The sequence below is a fragment of the Felis catus genome, chromosome B1 (genome assembly GCF_018350175.1).
Source record: "Felis catus isolate Fca126 chromosome B1, F.catus_Fca126_mat1.0, whole genome shotgun sequence".
NCBI classification, from domain to species: Eukaryota; Metazoa; Chordata; class Mammalia; order Carnivora; family Felidae; genus Felis; species Felis catus.
In genome coordinates, this window is record NC_058371.1 from 96441243 (window position 1) to 96465537 (window position 24295).

Genomic DNA, 24295 nt, shown 5'->3' on the forward strand with positions numbered 1-24295 from the left:
AATTCCTCTTGCTATTCATAGATTCTTTGTGCTATGCATGTACCCATGAATTTTATATTTTATATGATATTAGATTGAGTGAACTCCTTTGTGACTAGCTTATTTTATATACTATTTCTAAGATTAACCATTTTGTCACATGTAGCTTTAGTTCTTTCATTTTCCACTGCTGTATATTTTTCATCTCTATGAATATATCACATCTTATAATCTACCAGAAATGGGTATTTTCATTTGTATTTTTTCTATTATGGACAATGTTACTATAAATGTTCTTTCAGTAAACATCTGCAAGAATCTCTCTTGAAGTGAAACTGTTGGCATATAATATGGTATATCATTGTGGTTTTAATTGGCAAATCTCAACAAAGGAAAGAGGAGAGCACCTTTATTTTATTATTATTTATTTTTTTAATATAAAATTTATTGTCAAATTGGTTTCCATACAACACCCAGTGCTCATCCCAACAGGTGCCCTCCTCAATACCCATCACCCACCCACCCCTCCCTCCCACCTCCCGTAAACCCTCAGCTTGTTCTCAGTTTTATGTTTTGGCTCCCTCCCTAACCATTTTTTTTTCCTTCCCCTCCCCCATGGTTTTCTGCTAAGTTTCTCAGGATCTACATAGGAGTGAAAACATATGGAATCTGTCCTTCTCTGTATGACTTATTTCACTTAGCATAAAACTCTCCAGTTCCATCCAAGTTGCTACAAAAGGCCATATTTCATTCTTTCTCATTGCCACATAGTATTCCATTGTGTATATAAACCACAATTTCTTGATCCATTCATCCGTTGATGGACATTTAGGCTCTTTCCATAATTTAGCTATTGTTGAGAGAATCTTTTCATATTTACTGACTATTTCATTTTCCTCTATATGAATTTTCACTTAATGTTTCTTTTACTAATTTTATACTTATGTTAATCTTTTTTCATGTTTCATGAAACATGTTCACATTCCACATACTTAATGAAATACTGTAAGAACTTAAATTTTTTTAAGTATGAAGTTTTTTAAGGATAAAGTATAAAGTAATATTATTTTAAAATATTCCACATATATACAGTATTAGTGGAATACTGTAAGAACTTAAATTTTTTTCAGTATAAATTTTTTAAGTGTAAAGTAATATTATTATTCTAAAACTGTTTTATCAAAGGATAGACAAATACATAAATAATTCTGCTACTGTGGTTAGGAACAATTTTTTTTCACGTAAGTAAAAAGTGTACAAATACAAAATCAAATCAAAACCTTTTAATTAAAACAAATTTAATTTAAAACAAATTAGAATTAAAACCTTTAATCCTAAAGTTGAACAGAAAATGTCAACACGAATTTATAACGTATTTTTCTTAAAAAAAAATTCCAAGCTCTAGAAATAATAACCAACTCAGTAACAACTCAGGTACTGACAAAACTTATCATCATGCCAGCTGGCAAAGAAAGTTAGTGGTCCAACTCCACTATCACAGAAGAAAGCAACGAAAGGTGGATTTGGAGCTAAAAGCCAATAAACTGGTAAGTGGTAAAAGTATCAGTAAGAATAATTATAATAGAGTGAAACCTATCTAAATGCATTTATGAAGCCGTAATAATAATTTAAAAACAAAATTAAAAAAAGAAAAACAAAACAAAACAAAGCTCATTGGTGACCAATGAAAAGATGTTAGGGAACCAGCTCATTATTTTGAAAAATAGAGAAGGGAAAAAATTGAGCATTTATTCTTTTTCCTGTAAGAACTCTATCTCAGGATAAATATAGAGATATATAGAGATATAAAGAGAAAGGGGATTTCTCTTTATGGAAATATCCTATCTACCAAATTTAAGAAGCAATGATAAAAACAGGATCCTCACCATTTTTCAGCCCCCTGTGACATAAAAGCAATGATTATAAATGGCTATTAAGGCCACAAAAAGAGAGACAACTGAACATTATGCACCTCCTGATAGAAGTATTCAATAATTACCTATGATATATTCCTGCAAAATTTTAAACCTCAATCTGATCAAGCCTCTGTATCAAAATAACAATTATAGAAAATTCAGGACCAGAAAATAGGTTGAATGAAACCATGGAGATGCAATGAACAAAATCCAGAATGTAAGAAATTCTACACAACAACCCAGTTCCTTCAACAATAAGCTGCAAGGAAAAAAAAGTTACTATGAACCTATAGATTAAGAGAGACATATCAACCTTTGGAATGTTCAAACTTACATGGATACTGTTTAAAGTGATGAATGAGGAAATATAGATATTTGATATTAAGGAATTAATGTCAATTTTAGATGATAATGGAATATGCTATTTATGTGTTAAAAGAGAGAGTTCTTTTTAAGGACACATACATAAATATGTAGGAATGAAAAAAATATGAATAATTATTAGAAGTTTGCTTCAAAATAATCCAGTGCAAGTAAAGAGGATGAGTGGAGCTGAGATGAAACGAAATTAGATTTGAAATTAAGTAGCAAATGGGTACATGGGGGTTTCATTACATTATACAATTTGTTCTATTTTGGCATATATTTGAAACTTCTCAAAAGTTTGTCTTTAACCTGCCTTCATGAAAGACTATAACAAAATCACTTAAACTTGCCTAAAAATGCCAGATTCAATTTATGTATCTCCCAAATGTATTTATATGGTCACACTAAGCTAAGGCTTTAGGACAAAAGAATGATGTTAGTATATTTTAAGGGATTAGAGAGTCAGTGAAAAGTTTTATTTCTAAAAGAGAAACATTCCCAATAATCTCAAACCAAATGAGACACAAAAAGAACAAACCAATTCTGCCCACTTTTCAGTGTCTGAGTTTGAGCAGGAACTGGTATCATAAATGATTCCTAGATCACCCTTGCAATTATCTGCCTGTTCACTAAGAGTAAGGTGGGATTCCAACTTTGTCCATTTACTACAAGGCTGTCTTACCAAATTTATGATGTGTACTTTCAAGTCTCGAAAATCTTTTGAAATTCACCAAAGGATAAACAAAAGTTGAGTTTTAAAATTCTAGTCTTTTATAAAATACCTACATTTTTTCCACAGATTAAAAAAAAAAAGGAAAACTTTTGTAACAAATTAGAACTGCTTTAATACTATTCAGAAACTATTACACACAAAAGCAGATTTACATACCTTGCCTGGACTGTGAAGGTGCTACAGGAACTTCTTGGTTTGGCTCAAAAGGAAGTTCAGGTGTTAGGTTTTCAAACTGCTCTTTACTAATGAGATTTAGCTTCTTAAAGTTCTCAACTTCTTGCTGAAGTAGAATGGAGGAATCTAATTACTAAACTGGCTAATAGAGTAGCCAACAAACAATAATTGATACCAACCTCAAAAAATGAGTTTAACTACAACAGAATAAAAAAGATGTTCTAATAAAGAATCTAGCATTATACTTAATAACAATATTCAGAATCTAAGAGGCACAGAGAACCCAAAAATATTCTGAATATTTTATAATTAAAATACATTGTAAGAGCATACACTCTAATCATTCATTATTTGTTGAGCATTTATACACAAGACTGCTAGGGTATTAAAGAGATTACAAGTAATCTATGTTCCCTACCCTTAAGGAATTTACAAGTTAGATGGAAAGAAAGACATGTACACATAAAAACTAGTAATATTAGCAGCATATGAAAAATGATAATATTTGGTGTAAGAATTGAGATCATCAGAGAAGTATCACAGAAAAGATGGGGAAAGAATGAGAATTTAGAGAAGGGGTAAAGCATTCTAAAGCAGGTAATGTGAGCAAAGAACTTGGAATAAGCAGTCATTTATTAGAAAATAATTCAATTGCTGAGAAAATTTGTGTAGAATCAGCGACAAAAAGGCCTAATATGGAAATGGGAACAGGCTACTAGAAGACCTTTTATACCAGGCCAAGAAGTTTTCATTTCCTTTTCTGGTAATGGGAAACACATGATGAAAGATAGATAGATGGCCCTGGAGGTTCATTTCCAAACCCCACTTATAAGGTTAGCAGCAAAGAGGCTCAAAGTTTTTTGAGCTTTGTCAAAGGAAGAACAGGCTATCCCTGACCCTTGGGCTCCTGAAGCTTCCCCTTTCTAATAACGGTTACATAGTCACTTAGATGTTCTCAGCCCTGCCCTATATATAGAGAGAGGATGGAGTGGAGGCCAGTGGAGGCCAGTAAGGTCATTTGGCCATGGTACATGAAGACCATTCATGCCTGGTCTAAGCTGTAAAATAAAAAAAGAGTTTGAGAGACTGCTTGCACTCTACTACGTTTTGTAAGTTTCCTCCAATTAAACCCTTTATCACATCTACATCACTCAACAAGATCCAAAGAGGGTTTTAGCAGGCAAAGAACATAAAACTGTCAGATGGACCAAACTAAATATCATCATTACAAAATAGTCATAGTACCTTGCTCTTAATAGCTAACCAATCTTTCCCTTTTGCCTTCAAACATGAATAGTTGTCAGTTCACACCACTCATTAGATCCTGCTAGTCTTTTAAACTAGGATCTTGTTTTCATGAAAATGCTTTAAAGGATTGCCTCAGCTTTTGCCCTTATACCAATACTGCTTTCCCAAAAGTCTTCAATAAGCTCTTCAAGCTAATTCAATCATTATTCCTCACTGTCCCCATCTTGCTACAGAGCTTACTACTTAAAAGAAAACATTTACTGTTATGATTATCATATGCCAGAGATGAATAATATAGTTCTATCCTGATGGGAACACAAGCAGTATGTTTCTGCTTTTAATTTTTTACACTAATTTATTAAAGCATCACACGTACATTTATACATACACACACTTGAGAAGTGCATAAATCATAAGTATACATCTAAATGAGTAATCAAGAGTGAACAGACCTGTGTAACCACCATTCAGGTAAAGATATTGCTAGCATCCTAGAAGTAACTTTCATACCCCTTCCTATAACTACCCTCTTCCTCTCCCTAAAGACAAGCAATATGCTGTTTTCAGTACTATAGATTCATTTTGCCTGTTTTGAGCTTTATAAAAATGGAATTATAATGTATGGTTTCTTTTACATAAAATTATGTTTATGAGATTCATTTATAGTTTGTAACTCTACAGCAGAGGTCAACAAACTACAGCCCCCAAAGGCCATATCTGTTTTTGTTAAGTTTCTTTGGAACACAACCACACCCATTTGCTTACATATTGCATGTCTGCTTCATTGCTACAACTGCAAAGTTAAGTGGTAGTTGGCACAACGTATAACCCATAAAGACTAAAATATTTTCTATATAGCTCTTCACACAAAAAATTTGCCTATCCCTGCTCTGTGGTATTCTATCATACGATCACACCATAATTTTAAAAAATCCATTCTACTGGGGCACCTGGGTGGCTCAGTTGGTTATGCGTCCAACTTCAGCTCGGGTCATGATCTCATGGTTCGTGGGTTCAATCCCCCCATGGGGTTCCACACTGATAGTATAGAGACTGTTTGGGATTCTCTTCCTCTCTCTCTGCCCCTCCCCAACTCACACTTTCTCCCTCTCAAAATAAATAAAATTAAAAAAAAATCAATTTTACTGTTGATGAGCATTCAGTTCCTTTACAGATTATAACCATTACAAATAATGTTACTAAAAATATGTTTTTACAAAACACTTCTTTTGGTGACAGAGACACATGTTTTATTGAATGTTTACTATGACTGGAATTGTTGAATAAGGTGGTATGCTTCAACTTTAGTAGAAAATGCCAAATACTTTTTCACAGTGCTTGTACCTATTTACATTACACTAGCGGTATATTGACCCTCCTATTGCTCTATAGCCTCATCAAACACTTGATATTGTCAGTTTAAAAATATGTAGCCATTCTAAAAAAGGACCCAATTATGGGTATACACAACAACTTGGATGGACCTCAAGGGCATTATGATTAGAAAATATCAATCTCAGGGGCACCTGAGTGGCTGAGTCAGTTAAGCATCTGACTTCCGCTCAGGTCATGATCTTGCAGTTAGTGAGTTCGAGCCCCGTGTCGGGCTCTGCTGACAGCTCAGAGCCTGGAGCCTGCTTTGGATTCTGTGTATCTCTCTTTCTCTGCTCTTCCCCGGCTCATGCTCTCTCTCCCCTTCAAAAATAAATAAACTTAAAAAAAAAATTTTTTTTAAATCAATCTCAAAAAGTCACATGCTCTATGATTCTATTTATAGACAATTCTCAAAATGACAAAATTATAGAGATGAAGAACAGATTAGTGGTTACTAGGGGTTAGGAACAGTGGAGTGGAGGCACATGAACACGAGTCTAATAGCACAAGGGAGATTTGTGTGGTGATAAAATCGTTGTCATGAATGTGATAGTAGTCACATGAGTCTACACATGATAAAATGACATAACACTATACACACACATTTGTAAGAAATGTCAATTTCCTGGTTTTAACGTTGTTCTTAAATTATGTAAGATATAAATTTTGGAGAGAACTGGTCCAGTACACTAGACATCTCTGTACTATTTTTCCAACTTCCTATAAATCTGTATCTCAAAACAAAAATTCAAAAACTTTAAATATGTAGCCACTCTGCTAAATCTATGTGTAATCTCACTGTGGTCTTAATTTGCATCTATCTAATTACTATAATGCTAAAAACCCTTAATATATTTTATTTGGATAGCCTCTTTTGTGAGGTGGCTGTTCAATTCTATTACTCATTTTTCTATATATTTCTTTCATTTATTGATTTTTAAGAGCTCTTTATAAAATGTTGTAAATGTTTTCTTTCATTCTGTGGAAAGAGGAACTTGCCTTTTCCCTCTTTTATGGTGTCTTCTGGTGAAAAAAAGTTCTTTTTAATGTAGTATATTTTGTAAGTTATTTCCTTTTGTAATTTCCTGTTTAAGAAATCTTTCCCCTTTTTAAAGATGTTATATATCTTACCTTTATAATTTTTCATTTGATTATGAAATTAACATATCCTATTGTTAAAAAGTTTGGGAAGCATGAGGGAATAAAAACAAATAGTAAAGCACATACACAGAAATCTTTCCCTACTTAAATACCATATAGTATCTTATCTTCTAGAAATTTTATTATTTTGCCTTTCATATTTAGAATTGTAATATATCTAGAATTGATTCTTTGTGTATGGTACAAGGTCCATGTGCACTTGAAAAAAACGTGTATTCTACAGATGTTGCTGCAGTATTTCACTTATGTCAATTAAGCAGTTTGTTAACTGCACTGTTTGCATTTTCTACAACCTGATATTTTTTTATCTTGCTACATCTTGCACCTTTCTTGATAAGAAAGGTGTTTCAAAATCTCCCACTGTGATTATAAATTTATCTTTTTGTACCTGTCAATTTTTGTCTTATGTACTTTGATGCTATGTTATTAGGTGCATACAAACTTAGAACTATTGTATTTTCTGGGACAACTAAACTATTCATAGTTATGACCCTTTTTATATTGAATTATTTTTTTTAGTTTGAGAGAGAAAGAGAGCATGAGCTGGGGAGGGGCAGAAAGCGAGAGGGAGATGGGGTGCCTGGGTGGCTCAGTTGGTTAAGCATCCGATTTCAGCTCAGGTCATGATCTCACAGTTCGTGGGTTTGAGCCCCGCATCAGGCTCTGTGCTAACAGCTCAGAGCCTGGAGCCTGCTTTGGATTCTGTGTCTCCCTCTCTCTCTTCCCCATCCCCACTCACACTCTGTCTCCCTCTCTCTCTCTCTCAAAAATAAACATTAAAAAAGAGAGAGAGAAAGAAAGAGAGAGGGAGAGAGAATCTCAAGCAAGCTCCGTGCCAATAGTGACCCCACAAACGGTAAGATCATGACCTGGGCAGAAATCAAGAGCCAGTCACCCAACCAACTGAGCCACCCAGGTGCCCCAATACATCTTTTTGCCATAAAAATCCACTTAGACTTACACCAGCTTTGTTTACTGTCAATATCTATTTAAATCCACAAACGTATTATTGCTCTTCATTCTTTTGTGTATCTTCAAGCTTCTTTCTAGAATCATTTTCAAAATCTTTTGACTATATCTCCTATGCCTAAAAAACTCCATTTAATATTTTCTTTAAAGCAGATCTGCTGAAAACAAACTCTCTTGGTTTTGATGTGTCTGAAATTATGTTACCTTCATTTTTTTTCATTCTTTTAATGCTTATTTATTTTTAATTTTTGAGAGAGACAGAGCATGAGCAGGGTAGGGGCAGAGAGAGAGGGAGACACAGAATCCCAAGCAGGCTCCAGGCTCTGAGCTGTCAGCACAGAGCCTAACGTGGGGCTTGAACTCATGAAGCATGAGATCATGACCTGAGCCGAAGTCAGACGCTTTACTGACTGAGAAACCTAGGTGCCCCATGCTACCTTCATTTTTAAACAGATTCACTGAGATATAGTTCATATACCACAAAATGTACTTATTTTAAGTGTACAATTCAATGATTTACCTTTATTCCTGAACATTAGTTCCCTTTTAGTATTGTGATTATATCATCCCATTATCTCCTGGATTCCGTTACTTCTGCTGAGTAGTTAGTTCTAAGTCTTATTTTTTTAAAAACTGTAGCTTTTTAAGTAATCTTTTTTTCTCTGGCTTTTGTTTTCAGCAGTTTTACAATGATGGCCTTCATGTGGTTTTCTTTAAATTTATATTCTTTGTTGAGTTCTTAGGACTTCTTAAATTATCCCTCATTAGTTTTGATAAAATGTCAACCATAATCTCTTCAATTATTATTTCTGCGTTCTCTTCTCTCCTCTGAGAAGCCAATAGAGTATATGTTAGACCTTTTGACTGTATCTCCTATGTCTTTTATACTCTTTTCTGTATTTTCCATCTTTTTGTTAGAGACTTCACTCTGGAGTCTTTTGACCTATCTTCTACTTTAGTAATTCTGAGTTTACCTCTACTGTTAAGCCAATTCACTGCACTCAGTTATTATATTCCTCATTACTGGAATGTTTATTTGGTTCTTTCTTTTTTTTTCTCTCTTTTTTTTAAATATTTGAGGTGGGGGCAGTGGGGGAGGGACAGACAGACAGTGAGACACAGAATCCAAAGCAGGCTCCAGGCTCTGAGCTGTCAGCAGAGCGTGACGTGGGGCTGGAACTCACCAACTGCGAGATCATGACCTGAGCAGAAAGTCGGATGCTAAACCGAGCCACCCAGGCACCCCTCTACTTGGTTCTTTTTTTAAAGTTTCTAGTTCTCTGCTTAAATTCTCCATCTTTGGGTTTTTTTAAATAATATTAACAATAGCTAACTTAAGATCTGTCTGATAGTTATCTGAATCTTTATGGGTCTATTTTTCGTTGTTTCTTTTTTTTTTTTTTTCTATCACATCATCTTGTCTTCTTATATGCCTGATTTTTTTGAGAGGCAGACATTATTAAAAATCTGAGGCCTAGAATGCTATTTTCCTCCAGAAAGGATTTGTTTGCTTCACTCAAATGGCTAGACACGTCAGAATACTGGCTCAATAAAAGATTAAAATTATTAGAAGCTGATCCTACTGATAGCAGATCTTTTCCAGTTCACCCTAATTTCTGAAAAATAGCCCTTTAGAGTTCCCAAAGCCTAAAAGGTTTGCTGGAGGTCCCCCTCTGGTTTCTGAATTCCAATTTTTGTCACTCTAGTCCCACGAGTTGTGTGTGTGTATGTTTAATCTCTTTTTCAGCTTCTCAGTTGCTTCTTCTGGAACTGACAGATGACTCTAGGGAAATGCAGACCCTGATGGCAGTCTTCTTTAGATTTCCTTCTTCCAGATTTTGACCACACAATTCTTTTCTACACTGTTAGTTCTACTGTGCCTTCACAAAGATTTTTTTTAAAAAAACCAACTTTCCTAGTTCTCAGCAGGAAGACTCATGAACTACCCAATCTGCAACTAAACTTTTGTTTTTTTTACAAGTTTACACCTTGCCTTGCTCAAAAAGGGGATAAGAAATATTTATAAACAAATTTATTACACTTCAGTGTAAGAGTTAAAAATAGGCACATATGAGGCACAAAGGTAGAAAAGTCATTTTTCTGGAGTCGATAACAATAAAAGCTATCAAAGATTTTTCCCAAGGGAGTAATATTTGAACTAGGTTTTGCAAGCTAAAGGATGAAAGAGAGTTTGGCAAGCAAACCATATGAAAAGATATTTTAGGCAGAAGGAACACATGCAACTTGGTATTAATGGAGCATAAATTTTAAATCAGAAAGCAGTGTCACAATGAAGACTGACAGGTATGTAGGAACCAAACCATTAAATATTATTTGCCAAGGAATTTGAATTTTATCTTGGGCAGGGGAGAAGCACTGAATAGCATTAAGAAGAAATACAGAAATGGTCAAATGTATAGTTTAGAAATTTGAGGGATACATTCTTTTCCTTGGGATCATTTACTTTGAAAATCATGTAAGCCTGAAACTGTCTGTACCATCATTGCAACCTCATGGAGAAAGCCTGACTGAAAATGAGGCTAACATAGAGGAAAAGTACACCAAAGATAGGAGTACAGAAATGCAAAGTCAGTGTTTGAAGTTTCATATAAAGACTTGCCTGTAAGCAAACACTGCTTCTTGCATTTATAGTAAATTCCCTTACTTGCTAGGAAGTAAAGGAAGAAAGGAAAAAGGAAGGAGGAAGACTACTCTGACAAGAGGAAAACTAGAAAGAGAATAAACTAGAGCCAAGAACCAAGTATACAAACCACATGGAGAGATGATGCAGGCCAGAACCAATGTAAGACAGTAGGAATTAATAGGAAAGGACAGATAGGATGTAGTGACAAACTGCATGTTAGGAGTTAGAAGTTAATAAAGAGTCCTGAGGCATCCAACCGAAATCAGGAAATATAGGAAACAAATTTGGGATAAGTCCCTTTTTTAAAAAATGGAGACAGAATATATATAAATGAGATGCCTGTGGAAGAAGACAGACAGCTGGAAAATCTAATAGACTAGTTATATACTGCTAGATCCCCACAGAGACATTGGAAAGTTATTAGCATACAATTAATGATAAAGACCTGGGACCAGATTCTCTCACTTGCATACAACATAATACAAGATAACAAAGTCATTAAGAGATCAAGGATAGAACCAGGAAGACCTGGTTAAGGTAGTGAAAAAAATAGACATCTAAGAAAAAAGAGAGGGGCAAAGCATCTTGTGTCATAAAGTATGAAAAGTGCTAAAGAGATGGGGATATATCAGTGGTACACGAGTCATCTTGAGAGAGGTCTAATCTGACCAGATTGAAGACATTTTGAACAACAAAATGAATAATGACAGGAATGAAAAGGCATCCATTCCAGAGTCCACACTGACACTATAAATATATACGTAAGTAAGTAAAATGGAGTGGAGAAGAAAGTTCTTTTTTTACAGAAGAATGCTAAATAATTAACATAAAGGGAATGGAGAAAAATTACCATCATATAATCACCAGAGTAATAATTAATTCAGGCAAAAATCATCAATGGAGGCTAAAACATTGAGTGAAGACTGCTGGGGAACACAGTTTCAAACTGTCACTCCAGAGATCACTTACAAATTACAAACAGAAAAAGGTACCTTTACAATGGTACACATCTTGATAACCAAATGACCAATTCTAGAACTGACATCATTATGTTTCCTGAGGTAATGTAGTGAAGAATATATAATATCACCTATGTAATATTTCTGCCAAAAAATTAAACTGAAACTAATCATATGGAAATACCAGGCAAACCTAAACTGAAGGACATTTTACAAAATTACTAACCTAGATGCTGCAAAAATGTCAGTGTCATGAAAAAAAAAAAAAAAGGCTGAGGAACTTGTCTAAATGAAAGAACATTAAAATATAAAATTCTAAAAGCAATGTATAATCATTGGTTAGAGCTGGTTATCAAAAAAAATAAAGTAAAAAGAAGTTATAAAGGACATTAAGACAGTTGGGGAAATCTAAATACGCCCTGTATATTAGATAATAACATTCTATCAATGCTAAACTTCCTGTGTTTGATAATTATGGTTATATAGGAGAATGCACTTGTTTTTAGGAAATACGGGATAATATATTTAATGGTAAAGTGGCATAATGTCTACAACTAACTCTCAAATGGTTCAGAAAATGCAAATATATACATCTATAAATGTTTATATAGATACACAAAGTGATTGTGATAAGATGTTAATAACAACTGTTGAATCTAGGTGAAGGGTATACTTGTGTTCACTGTATTATTCTTGCAACTTTTCCAAAGGTTTGAAACATGCCAAAACAAAAGACTTAGAGGGAGTAAAATACATATTTATATAACTGATACAGAAACATGTCTATAATATTTATAAAAATAATACACTTTAATAAAATGTCTTTCAGACATTTACATTTCAGAAGTATACATTTATCTATAGTTCATACTGGTGAGAATGAGAGAGGGAGTTGAAACAGGAAGGGAAGGGTTCTCCTCAGCCAAGTTTCTAGAAAGAACACTTGGTGCTTCAACTTTCTCACCTCCTATTTATATCAATATGAGTTGCAATCTCAATGCTGGAAGGGGGTGAACACTTAAGTAAAGTTTTTAAGGATGAATATGACCTTAGAAAAAGTAAGAAACCAATGTAAAGAAAAATTAAAGTTGAGACAGAATATGTCCCTTTGTAGATCATGATCCCAGAAACCATTTACTTTCTTGGCTTCTTCAAGCAAAACTATACATAACTACATCTATTTTTTTTCTCCTAATAACTACTAGTGGACATTCTTTTCTCTTTTGTTTTCCTCTTCTGTTTTTCTATGCCTTAAAAGTTCAATCATTTTCCCAGTTTTAGTTCTCCCTTCTATACTAAATACTAAAATCTACATCTGAGGCTTTCTTATCATCACTAGTATTTAGAGAGAGGATAAAAGACATTTTACATAAATACACAACATGACATCAACACATTTCCAAATCTGATCTCAATATTGTTTCCTCCCGGTTTTTATTTGTTAAGTGTTTCTATTTCTATCACACCAGTACTATGAATCGTTTCTTTAAAATCTCTGCCCTTGGGGCGCCTGGGTGGCTCAGTCGGTTGAACATCTGACTTCAGCTCAGGTCATGGTCTCGCGGTCTGTGAGTTCGAGCCCCGCTTTGGGCTCTGTGCTAACAGCACAGAGCCTGGAGCCTGCTTCGGATTCTGTGTTTCCCTCTCTCTCTGCCCCTCCCCTGCTCATGCTCTGTCTCTGTCAAAAATAAATAAACATTTAAAAAAAATTTTTTTTAAATCTCTGCCCAATTTGGCATTTTTTTTTTTCATTCTCATAAAGGCTAGAACATAATCAGTTGTTAATGAATGTGTGTTGAAAAGAAAAAGTCCCTTTGGCTCAGCATTTCATTTCACCCTTGATTATTAGAAATGAGTTTTAAACTCAATTTCTGACCTACTCTGACCTATGCTATTGCCTCTGTTAGATTAAACCTTATTAAATCATCTTTTGATCACACCACTTTGTAAGAATTGCAACTGCTCCTTAAATTCCTACATAGCTTTCAAGACACTTCATAGTCAAGTCCCATCCCACCTGCCCAAACAATCTTCAATTTCAGTAAAGTACCATCACTAACGTTTAACTTCTAGAAATTTGTTTTATACTTGTGCAGCAATAACAGTAACTGTAATGTGCCAGCAATGCAACTGCTATTCTACTCAATGAACATAGGTACTAATGTACTTAAACTCTAAAATGCTAAATCACATAAGGAAACGGGATATATACACTTTAGCAATGTCCTGACCACTGGAAAGTAATGTCCAAACAAGTATAGTTACACCAAATCTTTAAGGACCTAATTTTACAATTAAGGGATTTTATGTTTTAAAAATAAAGCTGGGAACCATAAACACCATTTGAATTATTTTAAAAATGAACCTCTAAGGGGTGCCTGGGTGGCGCAGTCGGTTAAGCGTCCGACTTCAGCCAGGTCACGATCTCGCGGTCCGTGAGTTCGAGCCCCGCGTCAGGCTCTGGGCTGATGGCTCAGAGCCTGGAGCCTGTTTCTGATTCTGTGTCTCCCTCTCTCTCTGCCCCTCCCCCATTCATGCTCTGTTTCTCTCTGTCCCAAAAATAAAAAATAAACGTTGAAAAAAAAATGAAAAAAAAAAAAAAATGAACCTCTAAGAAGAAAGATGACCATGAACAGAAAGAGCCACCAAGTTAGAATTTTCATAAACTTACTCAAGTGCTTCAGCAAAACGTTTGAATATTTTATAAATATGATCCTAACATTATTATATGCATGATAAATTTACATGTGCATATTATGATGTGGGACTGTACTTAAAACCATATATGTATCTGATGGGTGGTTTAAGGGAGAAATAATAGATAATAAAAATCAATGATAAAGGAAGAGTAACACTGAGAACATAAAACAATATTGTTAATATGAAAACACTTTTTATTGTGTTTTAACTTACATCTTCCTAATTAATAATAATTAGGTTTTATTAAATAAAATGAAATAAGTTTTTCATTTGTCTATTAGCCATTTGGATTTCCACTTTTCCAAAAACCACATCCAAGTCTTTGGCCATTTTTAAATGGGGCTTTCTGTCTTTGCCTATTGAGTCTTAAGAATTCTGACACACTCTGGACAGGCATTTTAGGTCTTATATATTCTAAAATATATTCTCTCAATTTGGAAATTATCTTTTAATACCCCATCTTCCATTAGGTATTCTTTAATAAAGAATACTTTTTTGGTTGTTTTTTAAAAACAATTTTTTTATTAAAGTAGAATTTACAATGTTAGTTTCAGGTATACAATATGATTCAACAGTTCTATACATTACTCACTGTTCATAATGATAAGTATACACGTAACCTCCTTTATCTATTTCACCCATCTCCTCACCTACTTCCCCTCTGACAACCACTTTTTTCTCTGTATTTAAGAGTCTGTTTTTTAGTTTCTTTTTTAAGTTTCTTAAATTTTACATGAGTGAGATGTTATGGTATATCTTTCTCTGACTTATCACACTTACCATTATACCCTCAGGGTCCATCCATGTTGTTGCAAATGGAAGAACTAATTCTTTTTTTATGGCTGAGTAATATTCCACTGTATATACATATATAACACTTCTTTACCCATTCATCTATCAGTGCACACTTAGGTTGCTTTCATATCATTGCTATAGTAAATGATGCTGCAATAAACATACGGGTGTATATATCTTTTTGAATTAGTGTCATTTTCTTTCTGTAAATATCCAATAGGGGAATTACTGGATCATATGGAAGTCTACTTTGAGTTTTTTGAGGAACCTCCATACTGTCTTCCACAGTGGCTGCACCTGCATGCACCCCGACCAACAGTGCACAGGGTTCCTTTTTTTTTCCACATCCTCACCAACATTTATTTCTTGTGTTTTTTATTTTAGCCATTATGACAGGTATAAGATGATATCTCATTATGGCTTTTAAATTTACATTTCCCTAATGGTTAGTGATGTTGGGCATCTTTTCATGTATCTGTTGGCCATCTGTATATCTAATGAAGTCCTCTGCCCATTTTTGGCTTATTTGCTTTTTTGGTGTTTAATGTAAATTCTTGATATACTTTAAATATTAGCACCTTATAAGATATAGCATTTGCAAATATTTTCTCCCATTCAGGAGGCTGTCTTGTTTTGTTGATGGTTCCCTTCACTGTGCAAAAGCTTATTTTGGTGTAGTTCCAATAGCTTAATTTTGCTTTTGTTTCCCTTGCTTAAGAAGACATATCTAGAAAAAAGATTGCTATGGCTGATATCAAAGAACTTACCGCCTATATTTTAGAGGAGTTTTATGGTTTCAGGTCTCACATTTAGGTCTTTAATCTATTTTGAGTTTATTTTTGTGTATGATGTAAAAAAGTGGTCGAGTTTTCCCAGCACCATTAGTTTAAAAGATGGTGTTTTCTCCATTTTATATGGTATATGTGTGTGTGTGTGTGTGTGTATAAGAATACATGTATACATATATATAGGTGAGAATATATAAATATATATATTCTTGCCTCCTTCATTGTAGATTGACCATATATGTATGGGTTTATTTCTGGGATCTCTGTTCCGTTCCATTAATCTAGGCGTCTTGTTTTTCTGCCAGTACAATACTGTTTTGATTACTGTATTTTGTTGTATAACTTAAAATTTGAGATTGTGATACCTCTATATTTGTTTTTTGTTTGTTTGTTTTCTGTGTTTGTTTTTTCAGGTAGGCTTGGGGCTTGAACTCATGACCCTGAGATCAAGACTTGAGCTGTGATTGAGTCAGAGACTTAATTAACTGAGCCACCCAGATGCAAAGCATACTCTTCTGATGCTTTGGCAACTTGGGGTCTTTTGTGGTTCCATACAAATTTTAAGATTACTTGCTCTAGTTCTGTGGAAAATGTTGTTGGTGTTTTTATAAAGATTTAAATTTCTAGATTTCTTTGTGTAGTATAGACATTTTAACCATATTGTTTCTTCCAATCCATGAGTACAGTATACCTTTTCATCTGTTATGTCATCTTCAATTTCTTTCACCAGTGTTTAATAGTTTTAAGAGTACAGGTCTTTAATCTCCTAGGCTAAGTTTATTCTTAGATATTTCTTCTTTTTAGTGCAATTGTAAGTGGGATTATTTTCTTAATTCCTCCTTCTGCTACTTCATTATTAGTGTAATGGAATTCAACAGATTTTTGTTTATTAATTTTGTATCCTGTGACTTCACTCAATTCATTCATCAGTTTTCATCAGTTATTTTTGTAGTTAGTTTGGTGGATTCTTTTTTTTTTTTTTTTTTTTTTAACCTTTATTTATTTTTGAGACAGAGAGAGACAGAGCATGGACAGGGGAGGGTCAGAGAGAGGGAGACACAGAATCTGAAACAGGCTCCAGGCTCTGAGCTGTCAGCACAGAGCCTGACACAGGGCTCGTACTCACGGACTGCGAGATAACGACCTGAGCCGAAGTCAGACGCTTAACCGACCGAGCCACCCAGGCGCCCCGGTTTGTTGGATTCTTTAGGGTTTTTCTATATATAGTATCATGTCATCTGCCAATAATGAAAATTTTACTTCTTCCTTACCAATCTGGAAGCCTTTTCTTTTTCTCATCTGATTGCTCTGGCTAGCACTCCCAGTACCATGCTGAATAGAAGTGGTAAGAGAACATCCTTGTCTTGTTCCTGATCTTAAAGGAAAAGCTCTGTTTTTCACCATTGAGGATGATGTTAGCTGTGGGTTTTTCATATACGGACTTTATAATGTTGAGGTATTTTTCCCTCTAAACATATTTTGTTGAGTTTTTATCATGAATGGATGCTATACTTTGTCAAATGCTTTTTCTGCATCTATTCAGATGATCAAAAGGTTTTTATCCTTTCTCTTGTTAATAAGATGCGTCATGTGGACTGTGAATACTGAACCACCCTGGCATTCCTGGAATAAATGCCACTTGATCATGGTGAATAATTCTTTAAAATATATTGCTGGATTTGGTTTGCTAATATTTAAAAAAAAGTTTTAATGTTTATTTTTGAGAGAGAGAGAGAGAGAAATTGAGAGAGAGAGAGAAGAAGGGAGGGGGAGAGACAGAGGGAGACACAGAATCCAAAGCAGGCTCCACGCTCTCTGAGCTGTCAGGCCAGGGCCCAACATGGGCCTTGAACCCATGAAACGTGACCTGAGCCAAAGTCAGATGCTTAACTGACTGAGTCACCCAGACGCCCCAGTTGGCTAATGTTTTATTAAGGATTTTTACATCTATGTTCATCAGAGATATTATCCTGTAGTTTTATTGTGGTGTCTTTACCTGGTTTTAGTCTCTGGGTAATGTTGGCTTTGTAGAATGAATTTGGAAGCTTTCCTTCCTCTTCTACTTTTTGGAATATTCTGGAATAATTTAAACATTTGGTGGAGTTCACCTGTGAAGCCATCTGGTCCTGGACTTTTGTTTCTCAGGAGTTTTTGGATTACTGATTCAATTTCATTGCTGGTATCTGGTCTGTTCAAATTTTCTCTTTATTCCTGATTCAGTTTTGAAAGGTTATAGGTTTCTTGAAATTTGTTGATTTCCTCTACGTTGTCTAATTTGTATGTAATTTTGCATAATATTCTCTTACAATCTTGCATTTCTGTGGTGTTGCTGATTTCTCCTTCATTTCTGATTTACTTGGGTCCCCTTTTTTTCTTGACGAGTCTAGCTAAAAGTTTATCAATTTTGTTTATCTTTTCAAAGAACCACTCCTGGTTTCATTAATCTATTCTACTTTTTTGCTCTCTATTTATTTCTGCTCTATTCTTTATTTCCTTCCTTCTACTGGTTTTGGGCTTTGTTCTTTTTCAAGCTCCCTTCAGTGTAAAGTCATGTTGTTTGAAATTTTTCTTAATTCTTGAGGTAGGCCTGTATTGCTATAATCCCCCCTCTTAGAACAGCTTTTACTGCATTCCAAAGTTTTTGAACCATTGTGTTTTCATTGTCCTTTGCCTATTTTTTTCATTTCTTTTTTGATTTCTTGGTTGACCCATTCATTGTTTAGTAGTATGCTATTTAGCCTCCACGTATGTGTGTTCTTTCCAAACTTCTTCTTGGGTTGATATCCAGTTTCACACTGTTATAGTCAGAAAAGATGGTTTCAAATTTTTAAATTTTATTGAGACTTGTTTTGTTGGCCTAACATGTGATCTATTTCATGTGCACTTAAGAATGTGCATCCTGTTGTTTTATGAATGGAATGTTACAAACATATCTATTAGGTCCATTTGGTCTAACATGCCCTTCGAAGCCACCGATTCCTTGATTTTCTGTCTGCAAGATCTATCCATTGATGTAAATGGGGTTAACGTCCCCTACTATTACTGTGTTACTGCCAATTTCCTCCTCTATTTCTAGTAATAGTTGCTTTATATGTTTAGGTGCTTCCATGTTTGGTGCATTATAAATGTTTACAATTGCTATATCATCTTGTTGGGTCGTTCCCAACGTCCTTTTTTGTCTTTCATTACAGTCTCTGTTTTGAAGTCTATTTTGTCATATATATATATATATATATATATATATATATATATATATATATATATATATTGCTACCCCAGCTTTCTTTTCGCTTTAATTTGCATGAAAAATGTTTTTCCCTTCACTTTCACTCTGCATGTGTCTTTAGGTCTGAAGTGAGTCTCCTTCTTAAAATCCATTTAGTCATCCCTTGTCTTTTGACTGGAGCATTTAATCCATTTACATTTAAGGTAATAATTGATAGGTATGTACTTATTGTCATTTTGTTACTTGTTTTATGGCTGTTCTTATAGTTTTTCTGTGTACTTCTTTTGCTCTCTTCCTTTGTGGTTTGATAGCTTTCTTTAGTGCTTTGCTTGGATTCCTCTTCATTTTTTGTATCTATTATACGTTTTTGATTTGTGGTTATGTTAGGTTCATATATAATATCTTATGCATATTGCAGACTATATTAAACTAATGGTCACTTAAGTTTGAACCCATTTTAAAAGCACTAAATCTTTACTCACCCCCTTACATTTTATGTATATGATTTCATCCTTCATATCCTTTTACTTCATGAATCCCTTGACTGATTTTTGTAAATATAATTGATTTTACTGCTTTAACCTCCATACTGCGTATACTGAAATAAAAAATACACTAAAGGGAATCAGTAGCAGATTAGAAGAGGCAGAAGAACAAATCATCAATCTGGAAGGCAGGGTAATAAAAAGCAACCAAGTTTAAAAGTAAAAAAGGAAAACTTATAAAAAATGAGAAGAGATTAAGGGAACTCAATGACATCATCAAGCATAATAACATTTTCATTATAGGAATCCCAGAAAAAGAAAAAGGGGAAGCAAACTTATTTAATAAAGTAAGAGCTGAAAACTTGCCTAATGCGAAAAAAGAAAGAGACACCCAGATCCAGGAAACAGAGAGACCACTCAACAAAATTAACCCACAGAGGTTTAGACCAAGACACACAATAAGTAAAATGGCACAAAGGTAGTGATAAGGAGAGAATCTTAAAATTAGCAAGAGAAAAGAACAGTTACATACAATGGGAACACTGTAAGGCTATTAGCTGATTTTTCAGCAGAAATGTTGTAGACCAGTAGGGAGTATTGTGATATACTCAAAGTACCAAAAGGAAAAAAATTTGCAACCAAGAATACTCTACCCAGCAAGGTTACAATTCAGAATAGAAGAAGTTTCCCAAATTTCTCAGAAGTTCTCAAAAGAACAAGTTTCCCAAACAAAAGTTAAAGGAGTTCATTACCACCAACCAAGGCTTATAAGAAACATTAAATACTTCAACTGGAAAGAAAAGGCCATAATCAAGAGTAAGAGAATTATGAAAGGAAAAAATTTCACAAGTAAATGCAAACATATATTAAAATTAATCAATTATTTATGAATATACTTATGTTTAATGATATAAAATGCATCAATAACTTTATGTTTGTGATCTCATGGTTTGTGAATTTGAACCCCACGTCAGGCTCTACACTGAGAGTGTGGAGCCTGCTTGGGATTCTCTCTCTTCCTCTCTCTGCCCCTCTCAGAGAGGGTTTGTACTCTCTCTCTCAAAATGAATAAATAAAACATTAAAAAAAAACCCTCTATGTTTGTATATTTATGGAAAAAACCCTCCCAAGTGATTTGAGATATTTTCTTAGAAAAGGTTTATTGTTTTGCCTTTCACATTTAGGTTTCTAATCCACTTAGAATTAATGTAAATGTAGTTGAAGGCAGGGTTCCTTTTTTTTTCCCTCACAAAAGTATCTTATTGACTCAGAATCATTAAGTAATGCGTTCTTTCCCCTTTGCAATATAGCCACCTGTGTCATACATCCTATGTCTGAATATAATTAAACTATTCCTTGTTCTTCATTCTTTGAAATTATCTATAAATGCATTATGAGCACCTCATTATTGTAATTATTGTAGCTTTATCAAAAAGTCTTAAAATCTGGTAGAGCAAGCCAACTTTGCACTTTTTCTTTTAAGTGTCTTTGCTACTTTTAACATTTTGCACTTGCATATAAATTTTGGAATCAGCTCCTCCTAATAATAAGGGAACAAAAGAAAGAATGGGGGAGGACACTGGGAACTGTAATGAATATATAAATCAAGATGTTGAGGATCATCTTTACAATGTTAATTCTTACAATCTATGAAGATAGCATCTCTATTTAAATCTCTGAGTATCTTTTTAATAAAGTTTATAATGCTCTGCACAAAAATCTTGCACATCTTTTGTTATAACTGAGTCCTACTTACTACATTTTGATGCTACTATAAACAGTAGCCTGTTTAAAACTTTCATTTTTCTGGTTGCTCAAAGAAAGGCAAAAATATTTTTACATATTGATTTTATATCTAGGAATCTTGCTGTAGACTAATAATAATAATATTTTTAAATTTCTAGAATTTTCCAAATAGTTATTAACTTCATCCCATTCTTTAAGTGAATGTTTTAAAATTCTTACCATTATGTATAATGTTAAATGCAGGTTCCTAAATAAAATATATTTTTATTTAGGTTACAGATACATCTATTTTGCAAATTCTTTTTTCTAAATCATAAATATATATATAAGCTTATCGAATGCTATTGCTATATTTATTGTTTATAATTTTCTCTTCTAACCTCTAAATGTGGCAAATTGATTTCCTAATGTTAAATTAGCCTATTTCTGAAATAAACTCAAATATCAAACTTACATTCCATGAATTCTAGAAAAATCTTAGCCCTATATCTTCATTTATTGCCCCAGCTCTGCTTTCTCCCTCCTCTTTCTGGAACTATAGTTGTATCTGTACACTGGATCTTCTAACTCCATTTCCTGGCTGTCTTTCATACTTTCCCTTTCACTCTGTGTTTTATTCCAGGTAGTTTCTACCGACCTCTCTTCCAATTTACTAATCTTCAATGTCTCATCACCTTTGTCTCACCTCTATTAAATCCAACCATGAATTCTTAATTTTAAATGAATGTTCACTTATAGGAATTGTTCCTTTTTTCAAATCTGCATTTTGATTTTCCCCTTCCCATATTTTTTACCTCATCGTTTATTAATTAAACCATGTAAAACATTTATTATATTCTGTGACTGATATTCTGTGAGTGGGGAACTCCAACATCCAAAGTATCTGGGTTTCTTTCTGCTGTTATTTCAGCTGTAATAATGCATTTGGTATCTTATTTCCTTACGTGTTTCATAATTTTTTTCTCTGAGCTACTTATTTCTTCAGAAAATATTTTGTGGTAGGACTCCTAGGTGGCTCAGTCAGTTAAGCATCTAACTTTGGCTCAGGTCATGATCTTGTGGTTCGTGGGTTCAAGCCCCACATCAGGCTCTCTGCTGACAGCTCAGAGCCTGGAACCTGCTTCAGATTCTGTGTCTCTTTCTTTCTCTGCCCCTACCTCACTCTCTCTCTCTCTCTTTCTCTCTCTCTCAAAATAATAATAATAATAATAATAATAATAATAAAACATTAAAAAATACTTTGTGAACTATTTTGAGGCTTGGAATGAAGTCATTCAGGGGAGGAAACTACAACCAATGGGCCAAAATATTTGGTAAAGTCAAAAATATTTACTATCCAGCCCTATACAGAAGAGTCTGCCATCCTGTGAAATAAGTTCCCCCAAAGAGGATATGGGTTTGCTTATGTCAGGTACCTATGATTATTAACAGTCTAGAATGGCTTTATATTGTTAGTTTTAACTTTTTTTCAGACTACTAATATATTAGGAATTTGAACTGCATATACATAAATGACTACCATCACATGGTTAGTTCTCAGAGCACTTTCCACCTGCCTCCATTCAGAACCAAGATTCAGACATGCAAGTTTTGTTATAGTTTCTTCTCTTTACGCCTCATTTGAGTGGATGAGTTCATTTCTAGTTCATAATCACACTGAAGATATAGCCTCGTCTCGTATTTTACTTCCTCACTTGGGTTTTTATCTCCTGTTCCATGGTCATAAGGCTGTGCATTTCAAAATGGAGCTCACTTTACTTAGTACATGCCCTCTGAGGAAATGCCTGTTCTTCAACTGAGCTTCTTTCTCTAGGTTCTCACATTCAGTCTATCTGTGGAATTAGTGAGTATACCTTATTTTTTTGTAAATTTTTTTCAATAATTTTATGTAGGATTTTTAGTTATTTTCCACAGAGGGATCATCTGGGAACCTAGCCATATATATAATCATAAACAGAACACTTGAATCAACATCCTTCACTTGTATTCTGCTGTAATAGTGGTTTATATAACGTGCTGTGGGAAAAGGCAGGAAGTGGAGACCAGGAAAGGATGCTCAAAGAAGCTGATGTCCAAATTTGAAATATGAATAGAAGTTTGTCTAGCAAAGATGATGGGCAAGAGTATATCAAGACTTTGGAGAAACATATGGGAAAGCTTAGAGATAGGAAGAGTATCTTTGGGAAACAAGTATTTCAGTGTACAGACAGAGGAGCAATAAGGGTGACAGAATGAAAAGAGATACGAAAGAATTCATGAAAAATGAGAGTATAAATGAGGCTTACAGACTAATGTGAGGCAAGAGGGCTATACCCATGCCAATGTTCAGGGATCATTGAGCCAATTACCAGGATAGGAATCATAGAGCAACACAGAGTTTTGATTTTTGGTGGGGAGGAAAAGGAGCTACAGAGGGGACTTTTGAATCAAGAAGCTAATAAATTCAGTTTTGGGTATGTTGATTTTTCAAGGCCTCTAGGACAAATATGTGAAATGTCCCAGGAAATACCTAGATACATTGTAACTGAAATTCAGAATCAAAATCTAATCTAGACATAAAAGAGTTGGGATTAAAACAACAGTCATGAATGAAGCCCTGAGTAGAAAGAAAGACTGCCTAGGAAGAGTAGTGAGGGTCTTAAATCATAAGCCTAGGAATCACTGGCATTTAAGGAACAAAGAGAAGGTAAGTATGTAAATCTAACTAAAAAAAAAAAAAAAGTGGCTATAGAAGTAGGAGGAAAAGCAAGAGAATATGGTCTAATGGGAAAGCCAAATGCTCAAGACCAAGTAAGATCTAGATGGTCTTTTATTCAACAGTTTCAGAAATAAGTCTGTAATAATCTCAGTACCATGGTACTCCATTTTCCTCTGCCTGGTCTCTGTTCTCATGCCTCTATAGTAAAACTTCCTCCAAAAGAAATAGCCTCTAGTCTCCCACTGCTCACTAGGAATCTCTGATTTTTCTAAGAACTCTAATCTTTCATTCTACAAAAATGACTTTTTATCTTCATCACTCTCAACACTCTCAC

General features: G+C 34.2%; 1 protein-coding gene across 17 annotated transcripts in view; it reads right to left on the reverse strand.

Annotated features, from left to right (window-relative positions):
- LARP1B (La ribonucleoprotein 1B) overlaps positions 1-24295 on the reverse strand; it is a 129163-nt gene that overhangs the window by 39667 nt on the left and 65201 nt on the right. For 14 of the 17 annotated variants that reach the window (XM_023252822.2, XM_023252821.2, XM_023252816.2 and 11 more), the window contains one exon: positions 3151-3274. The exons of 2 other annotated variants lie outside the window; for them this stretch is intronic. In XM_023252822.2, the coding sequence (XP_023108590.1) occupies positions 3151-3274 (124 nt within the window). Of the gene's footprint in view, positions 1-3145; positions 3275-24295 lie in introns of those variants that run through there. One more of the 17 variants, XM_045055882.1, reaches the window with a different exon arrangement.